We start from the raw sequence: 22,939 nt of genomic DNA, 5'->3' as shown, positions 1-22,939 counted from the left end.
ATTAAATGTTCACAGATTTATGAAATAGTGGTATATTGAATTATAGAACAAAGATTGAATAATAAAAACGTGTATTCCTAGAACAATGGTCTTGTAATTTGACCAATGCCCTCGTTTTTGTTTTTCATGTGTGATTGTTGTTTTCATATATTATGCGAATAGCTCTCTGTCATAAATTACAATACGTGAGAGCCACACGACTATTTGCCATGTGGTACATATTTTTATGCTGTTCATCCCGGATTTGCAAAATCAATTATTATAAGATTTCTATCATGGTAAAAACTTTGAATAACATTTTTCTTGGTAATTAATATTATAACCGTGATTCTGACAAAATATAATGTCATGTTGTTGTTTTTGGCAAAAAACCTTGAGGTGTTTACGAACTATTGTTTATTGTGAAAAAAAGCATATTTAAGTTTCTATTAAGTTTGGAGAAACTCCATAAGCCCTTAAAAGGCAGGACATGATATAAAATAAACGAATATATTATAGATCAATGTGCACTACAATGTAGCAGTAATATTTGCTTTTAGGGATCTATAAAGAGATATCTAGGTAAGTATATAATAGCTATCGTCATCGTTCTCGTCCCATTTTACGATCATTTATAAACGTGGTTAAATAATAGTTAAAAAGCTTAATATAGAGGATATTGACGATGATAGGGAGATAACGAGAATTTAGGAAATTTTTATGAATTTTTATCTCAAAATAATTAGCACATTTTCGTGATTTTTACTTATTTTGTCAATATTCAAAATTCAAATGGTTATAAAACAAAATTGTGACTAGGTATTTTTAATATTTTTCAACAACTACTGTTTCAATTTATTAGGAGACTTGTTTTAAATTTTCAAGCTTTTTGACCCAACAAATAAAATGTTATTAAGATTTATAGAAAAAAAAAATTTAAAAAATATTTTGAAATTTGTATGGTGTATAGAAAATTCTAATATAAATATTCAGTGCAAATTGCATGTGTATACGGTCATTTGTTTTAGAATTACACCAACGATTCCCGTTTTTTTAAATTATTTTTTTTCTTTTTCCCGGAGCTTTTGAAAACTTTTGGGTATTTATACTTTTGACCCCCTAAAGTAAAAATGCTGTTGAAGAAAACTTAGACATTTTTACTGCCTAAAATGTGATGACAGACACAAATAAAAAATAAACATCATTGTAAAACCAATACATTCATCGCTCCGCTCAGAATCTAAAATTTAATTAATTTTTATTTATTTATGAAAGATATAAACGGTCATATACACTACACATAATAATATGTCCTAAAATGTGATGACAGACACAAATAAAAAATACACATCATTGTAAAACCAATACATTCATCGCTCCGCTCAGAATCTAAAATTTAATTAATTTTTATTTATTTATGAAAGATATAAACGGTCATATACACTACACATAATAATATGTTATATTATAACTTAAAAACGGGAATTTAGCACGCTCTCAAATTTCGTGGTTGCCCTAACTCGTTGTATACTAAAAATACAACCTTGTTCTGCATGATTAAAAATGTCTGCCTGTGTAATTACTACATTTAGCACACCCGTTCAAATGAAACAACACGTAGAAACACCTAAAAATAAATAATTTAAATATTTTGAAACTATAAATAACTGTCACAGTTAATATTAAAGAACAACAGAACGTTTTATTTATTTTCATTGAATTTTGTATATTATATTATTATACTTCTAAATGCACTAATAAAATATTAAAATTATGCTCGGGAAATTAATTGAAAATAAATTGTTTTGAGTTTTCGCAGAAATCAATTTTAAATATTTGACATAAATTTTAAATAATTTTCTGTGAAAACTGAATGAGGATGTAACCATCATCGTTTTTATTTGCATACTATAATTTATAAGTTATATATATTATTTGAGTTATATATTTAGTGTCCAATGAGATTTTTAAGAAGACAATTATGAATATTGTTTTATAGAAAAACCAAAATAATATTATTCATAAGATATGAATTATTATTATAAAAAATATAAATCCGAACTAAAAATAGTAATTGTTTTATTGAATATTGTTCCAGTAAAAATAATGATAAAATATAATAATACTTGCAAACGAAAAATACAAATACTTGCAAATATTTAAAACTATTAGATTTTTGATTCCATTACGAAATGCATATGTTGGATTTATTATTATATATTTTTTGAAAACGTGCTTTAAAATAAATACATACTTGTAAAATATCTGATAAAAATAATAAATTAACAATCAATACTATAAGTCAATGCAATGAGATACCTTGGTCTTATTATTATATCAAAACGTATTTTATGCGAGTGTTATAACAACATTTTGTGTATATTATGTCAAATAGTGTTCGTCAGATATTTCAACAGACCTGAACAAACTTTATTCGGTGTTACAAAAAGTTTAAGACAAAGTTAATTAAAAGAAATTGCATTCCTTCATGTCAAAGCGTCATTACACGTTGTGTAAACATATAAAAACGAGCACCTTGGTAATTTTTTTAAATTGCGTTTCTGTTGCTTTTAGTAAGCTCTCTAGTATTAACGATAAACAAGTTTTGGATGATTTAAATTTACAAACCGTATATTTACATAACTTTGTATTGGAAAAGTATTGTTGATACGATTTTAGAGATTTGTTTAACAAAAAACGCGTTGAATAAACAAAAAAATGTATACATTAATTAAACAAATAATAACTAATATCGTCATATAAAACCTAAATATGAATACGCCTAATAAATGGCGTTATATAGTAGGTACGAGGGTCTTATATTTTGTTGAAAGTTGAAGGTAAATATTTACAGAAAAATATTTCTTGAAGTGCCGAGCACCACCTCTCTGTCGACCACCAACTCCCCTCGCATTGTGCATATCTATAATTAATCAATTTTCATTAAATTTGGTTATAATAACTTAAATGTCGTAAAAGAGCTATTATTTTTTTAATGTAACTAAAAACTTTAGCATTTTAAAAGGCGTTCACAATTATTGTATAACTGATACTCTCAGAGGTATTCAAACTTTTTCATACCATAGATCCTTTGTGCCTTCACAATATTTTGACAGCTCCAAAATTATAAATTACAAAAAACATAATGTTTATATGTATGTAAAATGTAAGTATATTTATTTATTTTTTTAATGATGTATATATTATATATTATATATTATATATTACATTAATTTTAGTTTCTTCTTTGACGTGGCTCCCTTCGCCAACTCTCACGATGCCTCTGGGGAGCTACAAAGCACATTTTTAATACATCTGCCCTATAACGTAATAATAATATATTTATATCATCAATAAAAATGTGTCGGAAATCTAAAACGTTCCAAGAAAATAAGTGCACGTTTTTTTAAAAATAAATTTAACGACAATATTAAGTAAAATAAATACAGCTTGTCAATAACAATGTAAGGTGAACGAGAGTTGTATAACTGTACTGTACGTTCAGTTAAGCTTACGTCGCTTTGTAATTTCAATATTTGTTTGAGAAAAATGGTGGAGTGTTGATTGAGATAAACTACTATAATGAGTAATATTATCGAGTAATATGTAATTATAGTTATGCTCATTTATAATTGGCGAAGAAAAATATTTGTATTTCTAAGCTCTAGCTTGGGCGCTGTACAGGCGAATTATGTAAATCGTTGCTGTTTTGGTTGATAACAAAATATTGAATAAAGAATGTATATTCTATTCTTTATGCATATTATGTCTTGCATGATCCAGCTCATATTCCATAGATACTTAAAGAGTTATAGTTATCGTGTTTGCAGGTATGCATGATAGTGTAATATTGGTTCCTTCGATTATTAAACTATGGTGACGTGATCATGATTTGAGGGGGGGGGGGGGTTAAAGAGGGTGTGATATCTCTTTGGCTTATTTTTCTCATATAAAATATATTATAATAAAGCAATGAAAGTTTATTTAGCGCTATATGACGTGGTCTAAAAACAGTAAAAATGCAAATCCCCTAATTTAAAAAAAGTTGAGTATAAAAATATTGGACTATGATAAGCAATTATGTTTCTTAATTTTGGCATGAAAAATATTATAATAAATATTATTAATAATGATAATATAACAATTTATAATATTACAAATAAATTTAAATAATAAATAATTAATTAATAATTAGAGTATCCTAGACTAATTTCTCCGATCCTCGAAAATGTATGTGAAAAATTGTTTTTCTGTCAGATCAGGCCACAGCAGTTCAAATTGGTAGTCAAAATAAAATTTAAGCACTGAGTGATGGCGGATGGGTGTTACCACATTTAATTTGAAAAACTTTAGTCGAGTATTTATGAATAGATCTACGCAAAATTATTTTGGTGAATACCATTAACATTTTATGTTTTAATTATAAGGCTGCAAAAGTTTAAACTCGAGTACAAAATATTCAATCAAAAATGTCAAATAAATAATTGTATCTTTATTTTATAGTCAGAATAAGCATTATAATATAATAACCATTATATCATAAGCGAGCGCGGACTTCATTGGCATGTTATGCAAAACAAAAATTGGGCCTTTCCTTTCTAATAAAGAAAAAAGTTAATATTCAAAATACTAAAATCAGAAAATATGTGGTAATTGTTACGTGGAAAATACTATTTAAACCAACATGAGTATCAGTATAATTCAAAGCTGTAACTATTACATTAATTTTAGTTAATGAGGTTAGTTAATTAATTAATTAGTTAAATTAAATAATATATATTATAATATTTATAAAATATAAATACATATTCCTACTGTCAGGTAAGCCTGAAAACATTTTCAAAGTTACGGAGAAAAAAATATAATTAATTACAAGTGAAATTTTAATATCAAAACACATTTTGAGTGCATAAATAGTAAAATAATCGTAGTTCTTATTCAGTATTCATATAAAATTGCCAAAAAAAAATTTGCGAATTCAGATATTTCTTTTCGAATTGGGAAATTTTAAGAATCAGTAATATTTAAAATAAAGACATTACATCTCTTCACTTATATTATAACTAAATCATCAATACATTTTTTCATGCTCAAAACAATTTGTAAACGCAATTATTTGCAACAAATACGTATAGGTAGTTCAAATTTGAATGAAACCAACACTATTTGCATGACACGGGTTGATTATTATTATTTTTGTATTTAGTAGATTATTTTTAGCACTTTTTAGACCCTGGACTCAGCTGCTTTTGTTGTACAGTATGATTTTAGATGTTGTGCGGAGTGGAGCGATTTAGGTTTTTTTGGGGCGTAGCGTAAGTGCTTTAAACGTTTCTTAAGGACACTTTATCGATTGGGAAGTGGTCCCAGATGGTCCTTTAGAGATGTTATTTTAAAATATTACTAGTCTTATAAAATAAAGGGAAAACAATTCAGTAAAACTGATAAACGTTCACGAAATTATACATTAAAATATTAATTCATTGACATTTTGTGTTGTTATGTTGTAAGTTAATAGTGGTGTATTTTTTAATGACTGACCATTAGATAGGTATCAATAGTATTAACAGCATTCTAATTATTTATGTAAAATGTTTTCAAATATAAAAAAAACTAATAAAAATCGAAATTTTCTTATGTCTATAAATAGCGTAAGAAGTGTCAAAATATTTTGAAAATTTACTGGTGTATGGAAAATGGTGATATAAACATCCAGAAAAATGTAAATTATTTACGGTTATTAGTTTTGTTTAAATGCCATTAACGGATTTTCCCTAATAACCCCTGTTTTTCCTTAATAAAATTTTGTTTTGTTGTCTTACCCGACGCTTAGGAAAACCTCTAGGCGTTTTTAATTTTGACCATTCTAAAGTATAAGATACTGAACTTGAAAATCGAAGCATTATTCTGATAACTTACTCGCAGTGTATCTATACACACGTAATTAAAAAAAAATTAAATATAAACACACATCATTGTAAAAGTAATACTTTCATCGCTCCGCTAAGAATCAACAAATAAATGTACATAACACTTCATTACTCCAATTTAGATACGTTCGGATTAATCGTCCCATAACATACAATGATATTATATACCATCGTATTATGATATTTTTTATGTCGTGATAATAGCGCTGTTTAGTTCAATATTGTAAGACGGTCATATAGGACGGTTTGCCTAAAAAAAATTACAGTGGTCCATACAAGTACAGTCAATATGATAAAGACTTTCACACGTTGATTTGCTAGCTACTATAATAATATTAACGTAAGCGATTGGAAATAAGAACGGCAACTGTGTTTGCATTCAAGCTGCATTGCATTTAAATACGATTGGAAATACAGAAGAATGAGATTTAATTTTCTGATATTCTCTCAAGCGCCTGTCCATGTCATGTCATTCATTTATTTAGTGCATCATATATATATATACATACGTATATACCCGTAGGTACTAAAAACCATCACGGATAAATTGCATTTTAAAATTAATGGTCTATTTAATAGACATTTAATATTTGGTAATTTCCTTTAAGCTTTTTTTTTTGTTCACATTTATGATTACAAAATAGATTATAAATTTGTTTTCTGCGTGTTTGCGATATTATAGTACAATAGGTATTACTATAGTAAAATTGAAAAATATTTTAAATTAAAACAATCCATAAGTTGGTATCAGTGTTTGAGATAATATTGATGGTTATTAATTAATAATAATATTTTAAAATATATTATATATGTATAATAGGTATCCATAGTTATATAATATTACCGGATCTTTACCGACGCTTCACCAATATTATTCCAATCTATACTAAACAATTTATTTAATTAGGTAAAACGCTTTCAGTTTTAATATCAAACACAAACACAACGAATATAAAGTTTAAAATGTTTAATTTATTATTTTGAATACTAATATACTATACATATTTTATACTTATAACAAACTAATATAATAATATCACTTTTATATTATGATGAAACGTAATTCAATCGCTTAAAATATTACAAAGTTATCTAATATTATTAACATGGAATTGATAATAATATAACATATTATTATGGGTTTATTTGAAGTCCTAGGATATCATAATATTGTAATTATTAATATAATACCCTGCGGTTTTTTCTTAATTTTTTTTTGTTGTATTTATTGGCACAAGAGATATTCTGTCGGTATGACACACATAAATTGTATGTCTTTTTGATTAGCTATACCATATACGCGTTTAAAGTTGATATAAGCAGAGTATGATTTGATTATTAAGTATTTAAAATTGCGTAAAAACATTTTTATTTTAAATATAAAATTAAAAAACCATAGGCAAATCACTCTTCTGTATAGTTAGTGTCAAGTGTAATTCGTCATTGAGTAAGTCTCTTTAATATAAATTTAAATTAGTTAAATTTGAATTTAATGTTTGATTTTTGTCTACGAAAAACGATTCTGGCCCATGTCGGTCTGTAGGTAACTATTTATTTCTAAAGATATCTTATTAGGTATATTTTATGTGGGTAGCCTAATTTAAGTCATTTGTTTTTCAAAATAAATAACAATGGTCAATTCATTTTTGCGAAAATAAATCGCATATATTATTCAGGTAGCAATAATTTTAATTATTATACTAATATTGTTTCGTATAACGTTCTAACTATTATCACATTAAAACTCAATACCAGAATACCGTAAGTCGGTGTGCATAATATGTTCTTGGTAAAAATATAGCTGAAAACTAATCTAAATATTTTGAAAATTGCATAGTGTTCAGTAAATTATATTCAAGTTTCAAGCCCACATGCATTATATAATATTTTTATTTGCGACAAAATAAATTAATTCATGTCGAATTTCACACTCGCATTTTTAACTTGCAATGTCTATAAAATATATTAGAATTAGAATTTTAGAAATTTTTTAAGTTTCTGGAAGAAAAACTTATGAGCGACCTAGTAGCTACTATTATAGTAGTACCGATGCTATTAAAAATGAAAACATTATATATTTCTATCTACAAAATAATTCAGAAATGTTCATGATTGTGACGAATATTGTCAACATTTGTAACACTCAATCGCATATTAAACAAACATAGTAGAATATTATAATAATTGTAATACTAGAGTGAATAGCTTAGTATTGCTTGCCCATTAAAATGTGGAAAGTAAAACACGGTTTGTGCGTGCAGGGAGATCGATGACTCATCCGTATGAGTGAAGGGACACCGTGGACGTGAACAGTTACTTAGGTCCTTTTATAGATGAAAGATGGTCCGAAGATCCCTGTTACCATGTTACACGTGTAAACGGTGAAGTAAAAAAGGGTGCGTGTGTGTACGTAATCCGATATGATGAACGATGGGTGTGTATATGGGTATTAACGCGTTTTGGTGTCATCGTAGATCGTTTAGTGGTTTTATTTTCATTATTCTAAAGGGTGCGTGTAAGATTCTTCTAAAAACTGCTGAATTATAATCCGTGTATTAAATGGTAGTACAATCAAACGTTTTATGAATATATTAATAATTGAATTCGCTCACTTTGCTTGAAATAGGGAATTGTCCAATGCATGAAGCGGCTTCGTACGTAGAGATGTCTTCAGGGAGTAGTGGTCGATGCTCAATATCGCTGTTAGGTGTATTTAAATACAATATGATGTAATAGGTATGGTAATTATGTATGTATGATAATTCGACTTAAATATCAGTTAACACACTCACTTACTGAATTCATAAGGCAATACGATCACCGTTTATGTGTCTATATTTTGTCAAATTTTTATCGTACCTAAGTATTATTTCTGATGAGGTATAGATTTGATGTTTCTAATAACTAAGGTGAAGACTTAATATTTTTGGCTAAGCTTGAAACCTTAATTATAAAAAATATTTAGAAATACCTACTCTAGAAACTAGAATACACCCAACTCTATCATGATACTTTTTCAGGTACCTACTGGTTGAGATCTGAATGTGTCTAAAATAATTAAGTTCACGTAATTTGTGATATTACTATTACTGTACTATTCTTAAATATCTAACAGAGATAATTGACAACGACTTCATAAATAGTTATTATACCTACCTAATAACTATCTATACTAAAACAAATATTAAATACGACCCTTGCATTTATTATAATAATATACTAAACACTAATATAGATACTTCGATTTTACAGCTTAATAATAAACAATATAGTGAGCTTGACTTTCGTTTTTATAAAATAACAAGTGAATTTGATCTATATGTACAAAATAGTTAACTCTATGAGCATACACGGACGTTTGAATAACCCAAACAATATTATGTTAATTGTTAGTGTAAACCCACCTTGGCAAATACTCGTTTGAACAAAAAAATATATCGTAATGCGTACAGGCGTGGGAGATGTGTCTTGAGATTTTTACAAAGGGACAATGTCGTAGAGTTATTTTCGTTTAACCCTTATACAGTTATACAAGATCTTGGTAATTCCATGCCATCTACTTTTGGTGAGTATCGGTTGAACAAAATGTCAAGGAAGAACGATACGCTAGTAAGTTTATGTATGGTGGTGTAAAATAAACATTGCCAGTAGAGCATGTGAGTAGGTCTGTAGAATGTTTGTGAGTTTGTGCACATGTATTGTGTGTATACAGAATTCGTATGTATATTGCGTCATCTCACACACCATGGTCACATCGTAATTAAATATCCTGTGTTTTTCGATTAAATATAATTTGTAAAACATTTATATTGCATACAAAATATCCGTAAATATGTATTTTTAATATTTTTAAATTTCTATAAGAACCACTTAAGTGACATAATATTCTATTCGATATTCAAGACTGTTGACTAAGACTAAACATTTTTATAAAAATCTTTAAGAAAAAACATTGAATATTTAAAATTCCTACAAATGACTTTATATCAGTTCAGATATTTTGAGAGGTCATCCAGTATAATATAGCATTTATAATTTATTTAAACCGTGGAATGTTTCAAGTGCCTACAATTTATATTTTTATTAATTTACAATAATAAAACTTATGAAGAATCTTGTAATAAATAATCAAACCGTAATCAAAAAAATAAAAATAAATTGCAAAATATACTTGTGATTTTAATGCATATCATACATTTTTTGACTTTAAATGATTATAAACAAAAATATGAACATTTTTTAAAATACAACATTAATCATATATACCTAACATTTTTACTGTATTAAGTTACAAAAAATGTTTGGTTACATTTTTCCATAAAACTGCCTTTGATAAATCAAAATACTATTAATAGGTGATTTCACTAAGGTATGTAATTTATGTGATAATATTTCACATTCATGGTTACCAATAAAAATTTACAAAATTACCTTTCCATAATTCTATACATAATTTGCACTCTACTCATATAGTTACATATAATTCAGCATAGCATATTATAACAAAATTACAAATTATTAGAGCGTCTAAACGGTTATAATTCTAATCACGTTACATTATCAATTCATAAAAATGTTTATCAAAAATATTATGTGGAACCTAATTAAATACTTCTATCGTCAAGTATGCAAATGCGTCTTTTTTTAATTTACCTTGTAAGCATTATAAATTTTAATAATATATAATTATTTTAAAGCATTGCACACCGATTGTGTATCATGTGATAGCAAGAGAATCTGGTTGGTATCTTGATCCAGCTTGCGTATCAGAGGAACATCAGAAACAAAAATTATTCTTCACCAAAATATGTACGTTGTGATTTTTAAAAGTTCCTTACACATGTCCATATTCACGCTGGCCGATAATCAAGCGTATCCATGCCAACAGGTGGTGGTTCAAAAATAACAAAATGTAAAACGATATATTTTATATCTCAAAATTGGCTCCATGCTCGTGCTTATCAGCAAAACACATTTAAACAACAACACACTTACTACACCATGTGCTCGGACAATAAAAACATACAGAAGCTGACCAGGATTGAAAAAGAAATGATGAAAAGAGGGCAGACACAACCGTTGGCCAAAGTTTGTTCCGAAGAAGAAGACGACGAGGCTTCGGACTTTGAAAGCAACAATAAGATCAATGGATTGCGGACGGGCCGTTCATCGTGCGCCAACGATATTTTGATGAAAACTCTGATCGCCAAGTATGCTCAGCGGCTTATGGATAAGCTGGCAAAGATATCGGTCAATGTTCCGAACAGCGAACACATGGACGCAATTGCACAGCTGTGCAAAAAGGCGCAGAAGTTGATCAAGGATCTGGATCAGGTGGGCGGGCCATGTGAATCTTCGACCGTACTGCTGAACAAGTATGACGGCCTTCGCATGGAATACTACAGCATACGCGACGGAATAAAAAGAACGAGAAGGCAGCAGTGTGGTAATGGAGGCGTGTCGGTGACCACCAGGCGATCGGAAAGCCGCGAAAACCGCAAGAAACCCGAAAACAAGGATAAACGAGAGAACCGTATGAACCGCGATAAACTTAATAAATGGAATATCTGCTGTACATCCAACAAGAAACTCGAAGACCGCAAGAAAATACGCCAAAACTGCGAAAAACTCGACAACCGTAGGAAATGCGAGCTCTGCTCGTATTGTGGGAAACGCAAGAAGATCTGCGGTATGAGGTGGGAAACGAGACAGCGTACTGATAAAGCGAATTGTCAGAAGAAACCCTTTGAATGGAAGTCGTTTCTCAAGCACCGACTTTTCGTTTATTTTCCGTGCCTGTGTTGTATGATTAGAAATTCTGACTGAACCACGTGTGTGTTTGGATAGCATTCGGGTATCGATGGGGTGGTTTTATCTCAGAAGAGTTCGACGGATTGACTGCAAACGATAGAAAATGCAGTACTACTACGTGACATCCGACGGTTACACTTGGACACGTATCTCATTAACATATAATATATATTTAAATACAATTATAGGTACAGTTATTATTCACATAAAACTATGGAGTTATTTTATTTGTTTTTACACCAATCACTATAATATTGTGACAGCAAATAGGTTGCCTTTTAGCAAATTATACAGAGAGTTCAAAAAGTTTGGAAACAGCCATTGCACTAATTAGGACTGATAAACGATAGTATGATTATAATTAATGAGCTGATTACATATTTTGCTTAATAAATGTGCAGCAGAGTTATCTGTTATTGTAGTTATAAAAATATGCAAACAGTAATGAAAGTGTTTCCAATTTTTTTGAAAACCTTGTATATTAAAACTAGTACAACACTCTAATATGTTCCAAAATTGTTTTTTCCATTATAAATATCATATATATATATATATATATATATATGTATATATCACCTATATAAAATGTATATGTATTCACCTTACAATAATATGAACTTCTGAGGATATTGTATTTAATATTGTTTAATGTCTACATAAAAATTAGTTCAAAAGACATTCAAACACTTCAAAATGCTGACTTTTTGAGTCGTTTCTATATAGTCGATAAAATCTGTATGAGTTGTTATTATGTTATGTAGTCACGACTCAGTCTAGACGTATTATTTTAGTTATACATAATGTTATTCAATATTATTCGAGTTCAATTTTCATAAAGTATTTTAGATTCAATCACATTATTTTGGTATAAAAAAAAGTACTTTAAAAACTCTACTCATAAATTTAAAAAGTATTTAATATTTACAATAGTTTATAAAACACCCTTTAACTATACATTTACTGAGAATTTATTTCATATTTTATCATAAATACAATTTGGTTAGGACAAATATATCGTAGATAGTAGATAATCAACGGTATTGTTCATATATGTTAAATTAACAATTATATTACTTACATAAAAAATATTGTAAAATGATAAAATAACATTTTTATTATTATGATATTAAAATTTTAATATTTGTGAATTTTATTTTTATTTCAAACTATCTTACATTCTTTGTTTTTGTAAGATATATTATTCAAAACATTAGTACATGGTTATGGTATTACAGTAGAATAATCAAAATAAATTAGAATCAACAACGTGCAATTATTAATAACTACATCTAAATTATTAAAAAAAAAAAAAACAAAATATAATTAGGTACCCAATATAAAAGATACAATAGCGATGTAGGTAAATACATGTTTACTATTATATTTTTAAGGACTAAAATAATATATAACGTCATGACAAATTATTATATTTGTAATTGTTTTTTCAGATATCATTTTTTTACCACAAGTATGGTTCACATAGCGGTACTTTGGGACTCTATTTGGTCGAGGCCCATGGTGAGGTAGATCGTGTGAGAAGATTATGGTGGAGTTTCGGGACTTATGGGAATACATGGCTTCGAACCGTTGTTTATTTAGTAAACATCACAACCAGGTAAGTTGTTTTACACTATGACAGATCACTATTTTTGTTTGCTGATAAAACAAAATCCATCTAAAACCAATCTCGTTATATTCGATTATTTTGATACGATGTAGGTAATAGGTATACTAACGTTAAATAAGAATAAAAATAAGCTCTGAAGATTTGGGTGAATGAATAAATTTCATATCGTACAGAACCACTTAAAATACTATATTTTGAAAATCAATCGTAATTTGTGTATTTTCCTGTATCACTAAACTTTCCTGCATCACTAAATGTTACTTATTCCAAAGAAATAACTAATATACTTTAATATTATACTTGTACTACCGTTATTCATACCACTCATTAACGTTGATCAGGAAAAAATGAATAACGTTATACAATCCGATGTTGTAAAAGTACATTACATGTTTTGTAAAACTCATGAGTATAAGGATTGATTTTGTAGAACGGAAAAATGTTTAAATAAATTATATAATTACGACTGAAACTAGAAAAAAAATAATAGTAAAATACTATTTGTTGAGTCATCAATTATATAATACTTATAATTTGCTATGCACCGATTCAAATTGTAAGAAATTTCAATACTTTTGGTGCCTGCAATAAAACGGGTATCTTATTAGCATACTGAACATACTTTTCCCACCATACATCAATATTTTAGGTGACTTGCTATGAGCAATATTTAGTATATTATTAACCAATTAGGTTTAAAAAAAAACTATTGTAACACGGCGTAATATACAGGCAATTTTGGTACATTCCTGTCGTTAGTCAGTTTCTCTGGTAAAGTTTTTAGCAATAATAATACTTAAAAATAAGTTTATGTTTTTGTCAAATCAAACATCCATAGTAGCCTTTTATTAATATAATAAATAATCACTTTTCCAAACTGAAAAATATTCGCTTATGGGCATAATTGTCCAAAATGTCAGTCAAAGACACAGTCTACCAGTTTTAACTTAGCGATTATTTTGAATCCATAATACAAAATTAGTTTTGAAATTTGTTACTCTCGTTATTATAATAGCATTGAGGTGAATAAACGTTCAAATTTGGCTGTGATGAGTGCCCGTCAAACAATAATATTTCGATTACGTCATAGCTATTCATAAAAAATATCTATACGTTTATAAGATCTTAGAACCAACCAATTAGCTACAAAATTTAATTTCATAAAATTAAAAAAAAAAAGACAAATCTACCTACTTGTTTTAATGATCTTCTTTGTTTATAAAAATATATATAAATATCATATTAAATTATAAAATGTAGGTGCAGTGTAAAAAGAAATATAACTATTCGTTCGAAAAATGATGCAAATTTATTATATTACATATTGTTAAATTTATATTATATGTCAAATTTTATTTCTAATGATAACTACATTTTGATTGATTTTATTGTTATTATAGACGGATTTTGAAATGTTTAAAAATTATTTATGGAATAACATTTAAGTTTGTATAATTTTAAAAAAAAAACTTTATTTATATTGTGTGCTTTGGTCGAAATTACTACAAGCTCTATTTGTCTATATTGATTACTAGTATTCTATATCTTCAGGGCTAAACAATAATCTTTAAAATAAATGAACTTACAGTTTAACATTCGAGCAATAAGTTAAATTGGTATTGGGAATTCTTTTATTTTGTAGATTGTTTGTTCATGTCATCAAACAGGCTTTGAAAGTACAATGGCAATGTTTAATGTACCATTATATTAAAAAAAAAGATCTCTTAAAGGTTGCGTTTGATAAAAAAAATAAAAAAAACTATTTAAAAATGTATTTGTTTTGGTCACGAATACCAGATATTACTACAGCGTTGTAAATACTTATAATATTTGCCATGTCAATACCATCGTCTTTCAGTTTAATATGATGGTGTGTTATAGGTTAATACATTTGAATATTTGTATTATTATATTATGTTAAATATTACGTAACTAATATTACAGTAAAGTTGTACTACAAGACGTATTCATTTAATAATAATAATAATATAGACAGAAAATGACACTGTTGGAATTTTTAATTTATTCAAAAGGAACCGGTCAAAGGATAAAATATGTTTAATTTATAACAGTGTGAAAAATATAGATCTCTGAACGTTTTATATTATACTCCGTCCTCAATTTCTTTTTACCTTTAACCTTATTTTACCTTTAACATGCTTAGTATATTAGCTCGCTCGTACTTATTAGATATTATTATAATATTATATTATGCAAATGTATTAACTTATGCAACTACTATATTTTAACTGATAAAGGGTACCAAGGTCAAAGGTGGTATTTCCTATGGTATATCACTTTCATAAAATTATAAAGCTGCACCCGCATATCAATAATCCATATTCTGAAATGTATTGGTTATACTAAAATACATGAAGTATGATAGGTACTAAAATATTTTTATCCTGTAATTTATATGTTGAGATAAAATGATTTTCGATGTAAGTAGTTAGGAAAAAATTTCTGGTGGATAACTATATAAATTATTATTTTTTTCACAGTATACACTGTATATAAACACTTCTTCTGCTATCGCCTGTACCCTTCATTATCCCACCCATTTGGAGGAGGACGAAAAAGGCATTTGCAAATATTAGCACCTAGTCACCATAAGGATTAACGTGAGGCTCTGAATATACTATAAAATGTAAAGTCTACTAATATAGGTGCTAATTTGCTACGTTCCAAAACCAAACATAATCATTTTATGTTTTGAGATATTGGTTTATTTTTATTAGTAACTAAATAATTTTGAACATTTTTAAAATGAAACCACAATTAAATGCTCTGTGTCCACCGTTGTGGATTGAATGTCAAAAAAAAACCCTCCTTAAAAATACTCCTGACCATTATCCTAGTGATTTATACGTAATCGTTATTTATTTTTAAATCGGTTATTGAATTCCTAACAACTACTTCGAATTTTTTTTTTAAATATATTTTTTTTATTTGTTCATTGAAACGTCTTCAATGCCTTTGTCAATGATTATCACAAGTGGTCACTTGAGAGATCACGTGATCTATTTATCTATGTATAATAATATATCACTATATGCAGGATACTACGCCCCTTCTACAAGAGGAGACATGTGCGGTCTTCACTCCCAGTGGAGTGGGACCTAGTTGGAAACCGGATGATGTAATCGGATGATAGCACGAGAAAATGGTGATCGCGTAGAACCACACACATTTTTTGCACTTTGCTATGAATCAAACCGACCGTGTGACTACGGTGCCACTCCAGGCAATATTTTATTTTTTCATATATACACACACTTAATATAACGATAAAACCCTTCAACTTCCAAACACCAGTACATCCAACTGATTACTACGTTACCTATTGCGTTGGTGCATAGAATTTAAATTTGAAGAATTTTCCTTTAACGAATGACAATTTATTTTTATTGTCATTCAGTAAATAATTTTGTATAGAACATAAAAAATAGTTGTAAATTGTTTTGGGATTGTTAATAAAATCGAGAAAATGTCTTTTCAATTTCTCAAATATGTTTGCATGTATAGTAGCAGCAGATATTCAATACCTTTGAATTCCTTATCACCCTATGCAACCATTATTGATCCGTTTCTGGTACAATATAGGCACTACAATAATAACCTTGTCATATTCTCATATTTGAATAGCCGTAGCCTGTTTTTTCTAATAATAAGATCCATTGATACCAGTTTTGTTCACTATCTATTTAAAAAAAAAAAATAAAATAAATCTTGCCCATTTTTCTCCACTTTCAATTTTTCCCCAATAAGAAATTAAGAACATAATAGTAAATATATTTTTAAGTCATAATAATAATATATTAACTTAAAAAAACATAAATACCAGTCTAGGTATCATATTAACAATTTTAATTTTTTATAATTATATTATTTTTTTGTCATATTTTTTTCTTTCATACAAAAAAAAAAATAAATAGATAAAATATATTATTATACCAACCGAAAAAAATTGAATTTACCTTTGGATTATTAAAAACTATAAATAAAATATTATATAGGTACGTATTAGGCTTACGATGTTATCAACTGTTAATTTTCCTTTATAATACGGTTCATAACACTATCTCTTTGGTGCTGGCTAAATATTTTAATATTTAGAGGAAAATGGTCATATTATAGTCCAAAAAAATATTTGGTTGAAATTAAATCTAACCTTTTTATGTTGAAAAAACGTTATCTTTTTTTGGGGGGGGGGATGGACCCCACCCATTCGAATACGTCCGATTGTTTTATATTCGACGGTACAACTGTCAGCTGTTTATGCCCATAATGAGTACACTAGATACTGGTACGAAGGCACCATTCCTAGAGCATCTATACCACATGCGTGTAGGATATGTACGATATAATATTAAGTTCATCATTTTTTTATAGTTTTAGCTTTTAGGTATAATAAGTACCTACTTATTCATCAGTGGTGACCGACGCTTATACGTTCACCAAAAGCCGAAACGTATATTGCATTATACAAATTTACAATAGGTACGCTTTGTCTGTACGTGCGTGGATTTATAAAATATTATGATAATAAGAGTGCACAATGGGGACTGTGTGCACAAAAGGAGTATAAGTTTACTTGACTACCGACCCTTTGAAGATGTCCGATAAATATTTTACCGCCATGTATGGCATGGCCATTGTATACGATATTTAGGTATACATAGTACTGAACTTGCCTTAAGAATAATAGACGAAACGCTGTAGTTGGGCAACGAATGAATTATATCATATTATTAAATAATAATTATTAGACTAGTAATTATTGACAGTCGTGTTATTAAGTATTAGAGTTAAAATAGTCGAATACTTTCAGTTTCATGTATTTATAACTGTGTTTTAGAATACAACTTATAATTTATAATTTTCATACATTGCATTTTTTTTAGATTTTCTTTTTAAAAATGTTTTTATTTGAATTACCTACGGAATATGTTTTATTTTTTTTTGATATTTTTCGTTATGATAATCAAGTATGTTAGATGAGTCTGCTACACTTTCAAACTCGAATATTTGACTAAGCAATGTAAATACGGTTATCAACTTTTTTAAATATTTGATTTCAAAACGTCGAATGACATCAGGAAAATATCTCTTATATTATAAAATGTAGATCGGGAGCCAAAATACTTGAAATAGAGAACAAATATGACTGACAAGTGATGCAAATTTCAAATACTATATCATGTATCTTAAGTGTAATAAACAATACAACAATTCAATGATGAGATTTGTAATAATAAACCTACCTATCAAACAAATTTTCCTGTAATAAAAATGTTTTTTACTAGCTGAGTTCATACCTATTTTTAATAAGTGACCGTTATTGTAACACGACTCGGGATAAATTTTTATTACCATGACCACAATTATCGATGATTATGATGATAATAACTTTTTAACACATTTTCCATAGGTGATTAGTGATATTATGGTATAATAAAATATGTATGCCATAGCTATAAAAATAAATCTTTTAATAATATTATTTTAAACTAAAAAATAGTGTTATATCGTGTAAGAACATTAATCATAATGTTGGAATGTTGGGGAACCTATACTAGAAATTCTGAATAATAATATTATACAATCTTGATGACAATATGATAATTGACACCCGTAGAAAAAAAAATGGTAAAAGAAATGCTTTAAGTTTCGTATATGATGTCTTATAAAATTTGGAATAAGCAAAACATCTTTTTTTTTTTAATTTATATTGAACATTAAGTACCTATATATAACTAAATACATAATAATAATGTACATAGTATTTATGTTGGCTCTATTTTTTGAGTTGATAATATACTGAATACTCTAAAATTCATAAAATTAACATAATATAGTTGAATAGTTCCATCACAAAATCTAAATTTAATTCTATTAAATGTTTATAAAGGAACAGTATAATCTTGTTTTTTTATGAAAATTCAATTAAAGCAATATGTGTATTATGGATTGGAAAAATATTTGTGAATAATAATATATAAGATAATTTTTTGTTTATACTTCTGTTACAGAGTATATAGTACGTTATATATTTTATAATTTATACAAAAATAACAATAACTCGAATGGTATAATGCTATTGTATTATAAACGTAAATTTATGTATTACATTTACAATTTAAAAGTAAAATGTAGGTACATTGTAATATTGAGTAATATTGTTTAATTTACTTTAACTTTCAACGCAATGGGCATGAATAGGCCAATAGGTCGTTCAAAAACAAGAAATATTTTATAAAAAAAATTACTTAAAGAAATATGAGTAAGTATACAAAACAAAAAAATGATTATCAAGCTAAAAATAGTTCTCAGTCAGTTTTACAATGTATATGCATGTAAACATGTTTTTTTAATTTCCCATAAAATCCTCAATATGGACCACTTATCAAAAAGACAAATATTGTATTAAACTAATAACTTATTATGAAATTACTTATATTTTTCATTTTTTTTTAATTTTTTAGATATGATTTGATTATTGTTATTTATATACCTATATAGTACTTGAATAAAAAAAACAATGAATATTGTTTAGAAAAAGGTTAGAACATAGTAGGTTGATAACAATATCGTCAGCTGCTATTACTGTTACACTGTATACAAAATGTAACGGGACTATTTGACAAATATAGCAACGTTTGTAATGGCAATTTGTTAAATAGTCCTGTTGCACCTTATATATTATCTATATAGATGATTTAATGTCTTCAATCATGAAATCTGAGTTTAAACAAAATTAATTTTTTTATAAACAATGTTTGTGTTTTATTGTGAATTATTTTCAATCTTATAAGATTATAAAAACTAATAAATCATAAATACTTAATTATGTTCCTCAATGAAATAGTTATGGACAAGTTGATATATAAATATACATCCAAACACTGTAGGGTACACATTGAAAAAAAAAACATTATAAATTATAATATCATATTTCTATCACACAAACTAAGTAGCTACTTTGAATTTTTCAGCTATTATTTACAGTTTGAAGCTCGAAAACTACTGTCAGTAAAAGGAGACGTGGCGATTGATGATATAGCTATGAGTCCAAAATGCTTCGGCTTAGGTAAGTGCGAAAAATAATAAGATATTTTGATTTCGAATACCCATTAAATCATTACGTATAAAGATTCTATGTTCTGCTTATTATATTATTTGAATTATACAATATAATATATTATATATAACTTTTATATTTATTACTGTAAATTAATTATTGAACCGCAATATTTGAGTTCAAAGTAAACTACCACAAGTGTATAACTTAATTGCTCATAAAAATATAAATTACACTTGTATTATTATATTCATCAGTAATGTTACGTGTATTATTTATTGGATGTCTAAAATCTATTTGCTTTCATTGGTGTTATATAATTATATAAACAATATTTTTATTTTAAAATAATTAACTAACGCTAAATATATATTATATAACTTAAAATAAATTCAAATTTATGACATAAGGATGACTTGAAATAACAAAAATAATTTACGTGGGCAAAACGTTTTTTAGTATTCTGTTTTTTTTTCTGCCAAGTTGATGTTTAATTAAACTAGATAATATATTCTGTAGATTACAATATTGTTTGACGTTCAGTAAGATTAAATTTTTCCATATCATTTTCAGATGTACCAGAAGACGTACTCAAGGGATACAAGTATGAAGTTGCTGGTACAATAAATAATACTGGTTCGTTTTTAATATTTTAGAATGAATTTGTTAAGAAAAATGCCTTATAATAGCATGTAATTAGTCATAATTAACATAAAAAATACTAAAGTGATAACACTTATTAATTTATGGAACTAATGTACACACAAATGTAAAAATATTTATTTTACTGTGTGAAAAAATGAAATTGAGATAAATTAAAAAATATATCTAAAAATAAAATGAAATACATTATAGTTTAATGGTATTTAAAAATAATAAATTTATTTATGTTAAACATTTAACATTTTCTATTTAATTAACCATTTCCAAGTGTGTCGTAATATTTGAATTATCTACAATAATTCTTCTTAAAATATTTCAGTATAATAATAATTATAAAATAACGTATTTTTCAAGTTTAAAATGATTGAATTTTAATTTTATTCCAAACAACTATAATTAAAACAAGATAAAATGACGTTTTTTTTTTTAATTTTTTCCTACATTTTAAGAAAGAGTTTATTTCAGACTTTTCTTAATTTTGAATAATAAAAAAAAAAACAAATTATTCACAGTAATTTATAGTTTTATGGAGTCAAAAGAAAATAATTTATGGTTTTTTTTCCGAAAATATTTATTAAAATATAATTATTACTGATAACTTAAGTCCTAGTCTATATTATTCTCTTAGATCACCTAAAATATGATGCTTTAATATTTACTAAAAAACCTACAAATATTCTCCTCGTATTCTCTAAAAAATTAAAAATTAGAAAAACATGTAAAAATAATCAAATAAACCTCATTATAATATGCAATATGCATATTATAATTTGTATATAAATATGCAATTTTTTATTTTTTTTTTTACAAAAGTCGGGTATATACACTTGCACAAAGGAATAATTATTGCACTATAGTTTATAGTAACAATTAAGATGGTGTCTTTTGTGTTGAACAGTTATATCCATTGTTTTAAAAGATGTGTTTAAAATTAATGGATTTTTTTTATTTTAAAAACATGCAATCACAAAACCAAAATATATTTGAACTTTTGATAAACAAATACGTTGTTGTTAACAGTATAGGTTAGATAAACTAATATATAATGGCATACCAACTAACTAGTACTATCACTGCGTGTTTTTTTAATCAAAATAATAAAAAAAAAAATATGGTTGATAAAATATTTTTTTAGGTACCGTAATGTTAAAATTAATAATAAAAATGTTAAAAATAAAAATTAGTATTTTTTCTCATAATTTACAAAATATTCCAAAATATATGCAAAACAAAACTTTTTCCTATGTTTATAAACACAACCGTCCACATTTTTTACTCTCGTAAGACTGCATAAACTCAATAACGATAATATTTAAAACGTATAAAACTGGACTTAACTGATAGGTTAACTTGTATCAGAATACATTATTGAAAATACTGAGAGTGCATTGCTAGTTTTATTAAGTAAATGTAAATCAAATGTGTGCGAACCACTATTTTAACTATTATATGTCACTGATTTATTTAAAATGCCTACAATTATAATATAATATTATGGAAATTTAAACGAAAAACAATAAATGTATATTTTAAGAATAATATTACAATAATACTACTTGCTTGAATTGACAATAATATAATAATATCGCGGGTATTTTTATTGTTTCAGCCACACTTATGAAGATTCCCATCAATCCGGATTTCCGAAACAAAATCGGTATGTGAGATCATGTAATTTATAATTGTCGTTAAGTGATAAAAAATGATTAATATGGGTATATAGTCTCGGGTCTCGTCGTTAATCAACATAAAAACACTATTTAAACTTTTCTCGCGTACATCCACCACAATATGTTCAATCGCCATTGCACGAGCACGCGTTGTTTTAAAAATATCATGAATTGCGAA

General features: G+C 26.9%; 1 protein-coding gene across 2 annotated transcripts in view; it reads left to right on the top strand.

Annotated features, from left to right (window-relative positions):
• Positions 1-22,939, top strand: part of LOC132933963 (tyrosine-protein kinase receptor-like) — a 418,129-nt gene that overhangs the window by 343,182 nt on the left and 52,008 nt on the right. For both annotated transcript variants that reach the window (XM_061000235.1, XM_061000236.1), the window contains exons 8-11: positions 13,169-13,335; positions 20,343-20,437; positions 21,002-21,064; positions 22,701-22,748. In XM_061000235.1, coding sequence (XP_060856218.1) covers positions 13,169-13,335; positions 20,343-20,437; positions 21,002-21,064; positions 22,701-22,748 — 373 coding nt within the window. The remainder of the gene's footprint in view (positions 1-13,168; positions 13,336-20,342; positions 20,438-21,001; positions 21,065-22,700; positions 22,749-22,939) is intronic.

This window comes from Metopolophium dirhodum, chromosome 1 (genome assembly GCF_019925205.1).
Source record: "Metopolophium dirhodum isolate CAU chromosome 1, ASM1992520v1, whole genome shotgun sequence".
Lineage (NCBI taxonomy): Eukaryota > Metazoa > Arthropoda > Insecta > Hemiptera > Aphididae > Metopolophium > Metopolophium dirhodum.
This window is presented reverse-complemented; position numbering and strand designations above follow the sequence as displayed.